Genomic DNA, 10997 nt, shown 5'->3' with positions numbered 1-10997 from the left:
TTTGTAAAATCGTTTTGTTAATAATTATGACAAGAGAAGACTTAAAATTAACATTACTATCTGCTCGTTTCACAAAAAAAAAAGTCGCATAATGGATTTAAAGTATTTACCAAAACTAGATAAATTTTTTGACTTGTTCATCAAAAAAAAAAAAAAATAGTTTTTTTATTTTTTTAATTTGTTTATTTATAAACCTATAAATAAACAAATTAAAAAGAGTGAAAGCAAAATGCTAAAACCCATTGATTATTAGTGAGAAATGATTAATAAAATAATCAATTAAAATTTAAACATTATCGTACGATTTCATTACTTGAATTTAATAAATAATAATAAGTTATTAATAAATACGTAAATACATAAATTTTAAGAGTTTTTCTACTTATCTATATTATAAATAAATAAATAATATATTTATGTATGTATGCAGTATGTATCTACATGCATAAATAAATTTATATATTCGCATAAATACGTAAAAATATATTTGAAAAAAAAAAAAATAAAATACGGGATAAATTTAAATGACACTTATAAATACACAAATGCATAAACATGATTATAAATATGGTATAAATGAACATGAGAGTGGTAAATTTAAACTTTGACTATAGATAAATTAATAATACTAATAATTAATGGAGAAAAAAAATATATATAGATTTCAAAATAATTGAAAATATATATATAAATATTATAAATTAATTTGAATAAAATGAAAAAATATCCTGTCGATAATAATCACACACTTTGTCACTAGACCTGTGAAGGGCAATGAAGAAGGCTCGTTAGAATTTCATACTTTTGCAAATAATCGACACTTCGATCTTTAAATAACCAAAATAAAATTAATAAAAAATTTTTAATAATATATAAGTTAATATAATTAAAATATAATAAATAAATAAAATACCGCGAGTTACGTTCTTATATTTCATATATTGTCTATACTTTGTTAATTATATTTTGTTAATTTAATATAGTTTTTAAATTAATACTCCACAATAATTATTCATCGTTTGAAAGTTAATATATGCAATGTTGTATTGTGCGCCTGGCAATCAGGACTTGGTCACTGAATGTATAGAATTATTTATAATAATTATTCCTTAAATTATGGAAATGGGGTAAAATTATTAAAGGGCAGATTGCGTCGATAGTTCATGATAAATAATTTTTAAAAAAATTTACTGCTTTTCTTAAAATTGGCACGTAAAAAATTATGATATTTTGTTATCTTTGAATCTTGTAAAATTACAAAATATTTAATGAATATTGTGGAAATTATTGGAAATATTAAAATTGTATGATAATTGAATATGACAAAAATTGTATCCTGCGAATCATTATATTGTAATAAAGTTGCCTTATAACAAATGTTGATAAAATGGAAAAAGAAAAAATTGTCAGGCAAATATTTAATAACATTTTTTTTTTTGCTTTGGTTTTTTATAAATGGTCATCATAAATTCTGTAAGGATAATTTACATTAATTCGTGGGAATCAAATTAATTCGAAAAAAATAATATTAATAATATGAGTAATTGAATGAGAAAAAAATAAAGCACAGAAAATATTAAAAATATATATAAAATTTGATAATTATTTGGTGTCATTGGAAAATTGTGGTATGAATTTTTAAGAATAAATGTAAGCTGAATAAAAAATTTTCGTGACTGTCCTGTTGTTATAAAGATTCAATGAAAAATTAAAAAAAAAAAAAATGAAAAAATAACTTTTTAAAAAAAATAAACATTGAAAGCTTTAACTTTGAATAAATTAAGTATAAAAAGTATTGCTAATAAATGCCCAGTCGAATGAATGAAAGAAAAAACAAGAAAACAAAAAAAAAAAATATAATAATAATTTAAAATATTATAAGATTTGCTTTAATAATTCACTGTAAATTAAATTTTTTGAAAAAAAATAATAATAGTAATATAATAAATTGAAACGAAAATATTGATTGCTCCACAAGTAAAATTGTATCTTTATAAAAAAAAATTAATTTAAAAAAAATTGTATAGAAACGCGTGAATCATGTCTGATAGTAATTCATTAAAAAAGGATAAATTTTTTTTCTTTTTTCCTAATAAAAATATAAATATTCCAATTTTAATATAGATTTTATCACTTGATATGTTAATGATTCAATCGGACATGATTCTCGCGTCATTAAAAAAACGCGTCTGCCGTGAAACCAATTGTCAAGAAAATATAAATAATGAAATTAAAAAAAGAATAATTAATAAAAAATGATCACTACTACCCACGACAATTTAAATTGACAAGCGAATTTAATAAAAAATAAAGCAAAAAATTTATAGGGTGACTGAGAGATTAGAAAAAATGATTTTGACGAGTAAAAATGCTTTATTGAATATAAAACTCAAGTGAGAAAAAAAAAATAAAAAAAGAAACTATGTATTTACGCAGTATCGGAGTACCTATCTTATGAATATTATGCATATAAATAGCTAGTTAAATTTGCAAAAATTAGTGTGTATCGTCGCTTCGAAAAAATGCCCGGTCATAACTCGCCAGAAAAATCCAACAAAACCAATTTCAAGTTCATTCTTTTTTTAAGGAAAAAATAAAAAAAAAATATTAAAAAAAAATAAATAAATAAATGAATAAAAACAATAAACAATGTATTGAATATTTAATACTTGACTATTGCGTTGTGTTGATATTATTTTGGACCTATTTGTTTTAAGGTGCAAGATTGATCCTTCGTTGTAAGTATACATCTTTGTGATGATTGCAGTTTTGGTGGAAAAAAAATAGTTAAAGCACTTGATAGAACGTTACCTGATTGAATGAAAATATTCGTACATATAGCACTTGTTTTAAATGGAATAGAAGCATGCAAAAATACTCATGCATCTTTATTTACAAAATGCTGATCCATAAAATTGCAGGGTGATGGAAACTGAGAGATTATTGCACCAAATGAACCGGGTGTTTTGTGGAAGAGAAAAAATTTATATAGGTTTAGAACTAGTCTCTGCATATACTCGTTTACTAAAACAATATTAAACGTTAATTTGAAAACTGATGTTAATCGCATAATTTAATTAATGTATAATTTTTTTTATTTTATAATAAAGTAGAAGATGAACTTTGAGACTTCAGGAAGTCCTGACGAAAATAAACTGTGTTAGAAAAACACGTACGCGATTTTTTAAATTTCTTAAAGGTTTGAAGCTTTTCGAAGATGTTATTAATATTCTTGAATATGACAATCGCATTTTATTGACAATATATTATTTTAATTGATAACCATTCATAAAAATAGATTGATTAATTATTGACCTAAACAAATATTCATACAGCCAAATGTGTTGAAAATGAATAACAAATACCTAGTATATTTAAAAAATAAAAAATATTTTTACTTATTTTATTAGTCATCAAGTATTTAAATAATAAATAAATAAAAGGAGATTGAATTACAAATAAATAAAGTACTCAGTAAAATTATCTGATGTATAATATTCAAAATTTTTATTTAAAACTTGAAACTTTTGACTAAGTACTTTTGACTTTAAATGAATGCATTGGCGTCAACTCAATAAATGCAGTAGTCAACTAGTTTATCAAAATCATGTTGGTAACGTAGACTTCTAGCTGGAATCTTGTTATTCCACGAGTGGGCACGAGTGGGTATTTTTTTTTTTTTTCATCCATGACAATATGACAACCAAACGTTAACAAAATAACAAACAACAATGACACAAATACACAATTAACGATCAAACGTCAAAATACGTTACCAAGTCAATGACATTGTGTGTATATACAAAATAAAAAAAAAAACGAAATTTATTGCATTAACTACTAAATTAATTATCACTTAATCAAAGGATCAATTAAGGTAAATGAAAATTTATAATTTTAACAGAATTACATTTATAAAATAATTTCGTGTATCAATTTTTTTTTTTGATGTTGCACTCAATATTATCCGGCTTTATAGATATAATTTTATTGATGTTGATTTTACTGGTAAATCATCAACTTTTAATTGATTTATATTTCTGTTTATTTTATTCTGGTTGTAATACATTCAAATTCATCATTGCTCATTAAATATATATTTTCAGATTTTACTTAAAATGAATGCAAAAAAAATATGTGTTGAGACAGACCAACGAACATCTGATGGAGATGACAAGGATCCAAAAATTGTCATCAATTCACTGGATTACGACTCATTAGCAAAAATCATCATGTTGTTGCCAATACCAGAAAGGATAGACATGGAAAAAGGTAAATATATTATTATCAAAATAAAGTTTCTTTTTTGTTAATAAAATATCAATGTTTGTATTATTAATTTTTTAATTTGATACGTTTTATTCTAGTTTGTACCAAATGGAAAGAGGCATGTCAACTAGCTTGGTATGACATTAAAAAATACAAATGTGAATCATCAATTGGACGTTGTTATGATAACCGTTTGTTGACACAATCATACCTCGAGAAAATATTATTAAGATGTGGTAAATATTTAAATGAATTGTCTCTCTCAAATGTTTGTGATTCAAGTATCATGCCATTTGTTGGTGATCACTGTAAAAATTTAACAAGTCTTGAATGTGAATTTGATGATAATTTCTTAATTGATAATGCTGATCACTTTGTTCAAGCATTTACACAGTTGGATAAATTAAAATGCATTCGAATGATACTGAACCATACGACAAAAAAAACCGTAATCAATCTATTTGAAATAATAAATAGTCTTCCAGAAGAAATTAATGAAATTCATATACTTAATAAACATTGGTGGTCCGCTGAACGAGCAGGTCTTTTTGTAAGTTGTTATTGAATACCAACTAGTTGTTTATCATCAGTGACAAACAATACATCAATCAAATAAATACGAATTATATAAATGACTTTCTATTATTTTCAGACTTTAAATAAATTTAAAAATCTTCAAAAACTGACTTTACTAGGCTTCTGCGTAGACGAGCTAATTCTTCAAGAAATAGCAGAAGCAACAACACTTGTTCATCTTAACATTAACTTATATGATAAACACACAGGATTTCCTCTGTTCGATAAACTCGTTAATTTGGAATATATTAAAATAGAAAGCCAAACAGAAGATATAGAAGATACAGAAGTCTTTACAAAAGTATTCAACACTATTTTTTGTAAATGCAAAAATCTAAAACATCTTGATATTTCAAATGACTTTTGTGATCTTGCTGAAATTCCTTTAGCAAAATGGAAAAACTTAAAAAATTTAGAATATCTTCGTTTATCTTGTTATGAAGTATCACCTGACTTGGCAGATAGAATTGTTAAACATTGCAAGAATTTGAAACACTTGTTCATGAACCCTATATACCCTGAAATAAAGGCAAATGTTGTAAAAAAGTTGACAAAATTAGAAAATCTTGAATGTTTAATGTATGATACAGTTGAGCTTCATGAGGAATCAATAACCGCAATTTCAAAGAATTGTAAAAAACTTAAACGTTTAGAACTTCAAGATTGCACTATATTATCAACAGGTATTGATGGTGACGAATTTTTATCTCCATATGTTTTAAATCAGTTATCAAAATTACAATATCTTGAACATCTAAGCTTGAATGGGATAGATAATATCGACGATAATACAATTATTGCTATTGCTAATAATTGTAAAAACCTAAAAAGTTTAGATATCCGAGGATTCAGTGCGATTACTGAAATAGCTCTCTTGGCTTTAACAAAGTTGGAAAATTTAGAATCACTGAAATTAGGCATTTGTGATATTTCAGACAGCTACATTATCAGGTTGAAAGGATTAAAAAAATTTTGCTGTGCTTATTCTAAGAATCTTACTAATACCGGTATTATTCAATTTATAAAAAATAACCCAGATCTTGAAGAAATCTATGCCATGGGAAAAGATTATATTACAACTGACTTGGTTATTGGTGCTGACCAGGCAACTAAAAATCGTACAAATGGTATCATTTTAAATATGAGCACAAGCGATGAGTCGTTAACAGAAGCTTCTAAGTCAATAATTAAATCTCAATGGTTGGTTGTTACTTATTAGAGCATGGATTTATCCTTCAAATTAATTTTTAATTATCGTATATCTTTCTCTCTTATGTAATACGCTCAATATTCTTCCATAATGTATTCTTAAAAACACATACAAAATACTGCAAAATACGTTACCAAGTCGATGCCATCTAAAGACATATTGTAACAGAATTATTTGTTTTTTAACTTGTTGATATACTTACAAATTTGTAAGGAAGGTAAATTTTTAAACATAATGACAACCAAATTTTATTGACAATATATTATTTTAATAAATAACCATTGAAAAAAATTAATTGATTAATAATTCACCTAAACAAATATCCATACAGCCAAAAAAATGTGTTAAAAATAAATAACAACCACCTATTATATCTAAAAAATAATAGATATTTTATTGAAAGTATAATCATGATTAACTGCAGTAAAGTTATTTGGTGTAGTTTGATAATAATAATACTCTGACAATAAAATACTGCAAAATATTGATGACAAAATATTAATATATTATCATAAATGACACTATGACAGCACAATATATTAGTGTTTGTTCGTTATTATCAGACATCAGTTATTATTTTATTTATGTATAATGTTTACGCTCCCATGCTGGGAACGTAGACATCTAGCTGCAATCACGTTAATACGTTATTCCATGTATTTTTTTTTTTACTGTTTTTTATTCATATCAGTTGACAATTCATATCAACTTGATAATTAATATGATCAAGCATAACAGTAGCAAAATTAACAGTCGCACGTACAAAGTTGTCTAACTGAAATTCATCAATGAATTAATACATCTATTTAAAAATAAAAAAATCAAAGGATCAATTGAGATATAAATCAAAATTCATAGTTTTAACAATTAACATTTAGCAAATAAACACGTGTTTTGATTCATGACATTTAATGCATGATATTTAACATTGTTTGACATTGAATATAATATTATTGATGATAATTTTACTGGTAATTACTGGTAAATCATTCGAACATGTTTTTGTTTATTTTATTATTCTAGTTGTGATATATTTTAATTTATCATTAGTTTTTTAAATATATATTTTCAGTATTTACTTAAAATGAGGCCAAAAAAAATATGTGTTGAGAAAAGCCAACAAATCTCTGATGATGGTGACAAGAATAAAAACAAAGTTGTCATCAATTCACTGAATAACGACTCATTAGCAAAAATCATCATGTTGTTGCCAATACCAGAAAGGATAGAAATGGAAAAAGGTATATATTATCATCAAAATAAAGTTTTTTTTTTTGGTTAATAAAACATCAATGTTTGTATTATCAATTTTTAAATTTGATACGTTTTATTCCAGTTTGTACCAAATGGAAAGAAGCATGTCAACTAGCTTGGTATGACATTAAAGAATACAAATGTCAATCATCAATTGGACGTTGTTATGATAACCGTTTGTTGACACAATCATACCTCGAGAAAATATTATTAAGATGTGGTAAATATCTAAACAAATTGTCTCTCTCAGATGTTTGTAATTCAAGTATCATGTCATTTGTTGGTGATCACTGTAAAAATTTAACAAGTCTTGAATGTGAATTTGATGATAATGCTGATTACATTGTTCAAGCATTAACACAGTTGGATAAATTAAAATGCATTAAAATGTTACTGAAGTCTACGACAAAAAAAAAAGTAATCAATCTATTTGAAATAATAAATAGTCTTCCAGAAGAAATTAATGAAATTCATTTACTCAATAACTGTTGGTGGTTGTACGATGAACATGCAGTTCTTTTCGTAAGTTGTTATTGAATACCAGCTAGTTGTTTATTTATGAATATAAATTATTTAAATAAATAATTTTTATTATTTCAGAGTTTTAAAAAATTTATAAATCTTCAAAAATTGACTTTACTTGACTTCTACGTAGACGAGCTAATTCTTCAAGAAATAGCAGAAGCAACAACACTCGTTCATCTTAACATTCAATTATATGATACACAAACAGAGTTTCCTCTATTCGATAAACTCGTTAATTTAGAATATATTAAAATCAAGAGTAAAGCAGAAGAAGATATAGAAGGAATAGAAGAAAAAGAAGTCTCTACAAAAATAGTCAACACTATTTTTTGTAAATGCAAAAATCTAAAACATCTTGATATTCCAAATGACTTTTGTGATCTTGCTAAAATTCCTTTGGCAAAATGGAAAAACTTAAGGAATTTAGAATACCTTACTTTATCTTGTTATGAAGTATCACCTGACTTAGCAGATACAATTGTTAAATATTGCAAGAATTTAAAACACTTGTGCATAAAACCTATATGCCATTTTATAAAGACAAGTGTTGTAAAAAAGTTAACAAAATTGGAAAATCTTGAAAGTTTCATAATAAATCTTTGGCTCTTTAAGCTCACTGAGGAATCAATAATTGCAATTTCAAACAATTGTAAAAAACTTAAACGTTTAGAACTTAATAATTGCTTTTTAGTACCATCTATTGATAGTGACGAACTTTCTTCTCCAACTGTTTTAAATGAGTTATCAAAATTACAATATCTTGAACATCTAAGCTTGTATGATGCACAAAGTTTTGAAGATAATACAATTATTGCTATTGCTAATAATTGTAAAAACCTCAAAAGTTTAGACATCTGTTGTCTTACATATGATATTACTGAAACAGCTCTCGTTGCTGTAACAAAGTTGGAAAATTTAGAAATACTAAAAGTAAACTATCGTAATATTTCAGACAACTTCATTATCAGGTTAAAAGGATTAAAAGAATTGCATTGTGTTCATTGCAGGAATCTTACTGAAACTGGTATAATTCAATTTATAAAAAATAACCAAGATCTAGAAATGATTAATATCGAGACTATAGGTAATATTACAATTGACTTGGTTATTGGTGCTGATCAGGCAACTAAAAATCGTACAAATGGTATCGTCTTACACATAATAATAGATAATTTTTCAATAATTGAAGCTTCTAAGTCAATAATTGGATCTCAATGGTTAGTTGTTAGAGCATAGATTTATCCTTTTAATTAATTTAAATTTAGCGTATATCTTTCTATCTCTCTCATTTATACGCTCAATATTCTTCCATATCGTATTCTTAAAAACACATACAAAATACATTACTAAGTCAAAGACATTGTAAAAAAAGATTATTATCATTATTATAACTTGTTTTTTATATTACTTTAAAACATAAAAATTCAAATGTCATTGTTAATATTTTGGTGAAGCAAAGTTTAAAAATAAATGTACTTTTTTATCAAATAAATATAATTTTTTGAATCGGACAATTATTTTTACCTTTCTATTCTAAATTTTCTATTCTTTCAATCAATAATCATTCACAAAAATAAATTGATTAATTATTCACCTGAAAAAATATTCAAGCAGACATAAATATTTCTAAAGATTTGTCAAAAATAAAAAACAAATTAGTACTTATTACATTTCAAAAATAATAAATATTTTCATTTATTTAATTAACAATAATTATCTTAATTTAAAATGAAAAAATAAATACAAGAAGATTGAATTGAATTCATTTAAATCCTCGAAAACAAAGCACGTCAGTCATCAAACTGAAAAAAAAATCACATGATTAGATATTTCTCAATTAATTTTATATAGTAAAAATTAATAATCTTACAAGATTTACTTTAATAATTTACTGTAAATTAAATTTTTGGAAAAAAATAATAATAGTAATATAATAAATTGAAACGAAAATATTGATTGCTCCACAAGTAAAATTGTATCTTTATAAAAAAAAATTAATTTAAAAAAAATTGTATAGAAACGCGTGGATCATGTCTGATAGTAATTCATTAAAAAAGGATAAATTTTTATTTTTTTTCCTAACAAAAATATAAATATTCAAATTTTAATATAGATTTTATCACTTGATATGTTAATGATTCAATCAATCGGACATAATTCCCGCGTCATTGAGAAAGTCTTGAGAAAAATTCGAAGATATTTTGTATAAGTTGTATAAATTATCAAAACCATGTTGGTAACGTAGACTTCCATGTTATTCCACGGGTGAGTTTTTTTTTTTTTTTAAACAACAATGACACAATTAATGGTCAAACGTCAAAATACTTTACCAAGTCAATGACATTGTGTATACCTATATAGAAAAAAAAAACAAAATTTATTGCATTAACTACTAAATTAATTATTACCTAATCAAAGGATCAATTAAGGTAAATGAAAGTTTATAATTTTAACGGTATTACATTTATAAAACAATTTTGTGTATCAATTTGGCTTTATAGATATAATTTTATTGATGTTGATTTTACTGGTAAATCAGCAACTTTTAATTGATTTATATTTCTGTTTATTTTATTCTGGTTGTAATACATTCAAATTCATCATTGCTCATTAAATATATATTTTCAGATTTTACTTAAAATGAATGCAAAAAAAATATGTGTTGAGACAGACCAACGAACATCTGATGTGGATGACAAGGATCCAAAAATTGTCATCAATTCACTGGATTACGACTCATTAGCAAAAATCATCATGTTGTTGCCATTACCAGAAAGGATAGACATGGAAGAAGGTAAATATTATATTATCAAAATAGAATTTCTCTGTTTTTTGTTAATAAAATATCAATGTTTGTATTATTAATTTTTAAATTTATCATATACGTTTTTCTATTCTAGTTTGTACCAAATGGAAAGAGGCATCCCAATTAGCTTGGTATGACATTAAAAAATACAAATGTAAATCATCAATTGGACGTTCTTATGATAACTGTTTGCTGACACAATCATACCTTGAAAAAATATTATTAAGATGTGGTAAATATCTAAACGAATTGTCTCTCTCAGATATTTTCAATTCAAGGATCATGTCATTTGTTGGTGATCATTGTAAAAATTTAACAACCTTGGAATGTGAATTTGATGATAATTTCTTAATTGAT

The 10997-nt window shown here is 24.5% G+C and overlaps 1 protein-coding gene and 1 long non-coding RNA gene across 2 annotated transcripts; both read left to right on the top strand.

The window, feature by feature from the left end:
• The first annotated feature begins 3720 nt into the window (after window positions 1-3720).
• LOC122847691 lies at window positions 3721-9157 on the top strand. The gene is made up of 4 exons (XM_044145508.1): window positions 3721-3877; window positions 4107-4272; window positions 7392-7831; window positions 7910-9157. The coding sequence occupies exons 2-4, from the start codon at window positions 4119-4121 to the stop codon at window positions 9068-9070; spliced, it is 1755 nt and encodes a 584-aa protein (XP_044001443.1). The 5' UTR covers window positions 3721-3877; window positions 4107-4118; the 3' UTR covers window positions 9071-9157.
• A 1029-nt stretch (window positions 9158-10186) lies between these two features.
• Window positions 10187-10757, top strand: LOC122847719. Its single transcript, XR_006373400.1, has 3 exons — window positions 10187-10263; window positions 10463-10628; window positions 10735-10757. It is a non-coding gene; the product is annotated as an uncharacterized LOC122847719 (long non-coding RNA).
• Window positions 10758-10997: the final 240 nt, after the last annotated feature.

Source organism: Aphidius gifuensis, linkage group LG1 (genome assembly GCF_014905175.1).
Source record: "Aphidius gifuensis isolate YNYX2018 linkage group LG1, ASM1490517v1, whole genome shotgun sequence".
Classification (NCBI taxonomy): Eukaryota; Metazoa; Arthropoda; class Insecta; order Hymenoptera; family Braconidae; genus Aphidius; species Aphidius gifuensis.
The sequence above is the reverse complement of the archived record's forward strand: the minus strand, read 5'-3'. Positions and strand labels throughout refer to the sequence as shown.

Bases quoted from the DNA above. Each gene is read 5' to 3' on its own strand.
- LOC122847691 (XM_044145508.1), top strand. From the start codon at position 4,119: ATGAATGCAAAAAAAATATGTGTTGAGACAGACCAACGAACATCTGAT. The intron at 4,273-7,391 runs GTAAATATATTA...GTTTTATTCCAG, and splicing joins AAGGATAGACATGGAAAAAG to TTTGTACCAAATGGAAAGAA. The intron at 7,832-7,909 runs GTAAGTTGTTAT...TTATTATTTCAG, and splicing joins ATGAACATGCAGTTCTTTTC to AGTTTTAAAAAATTTATAAA.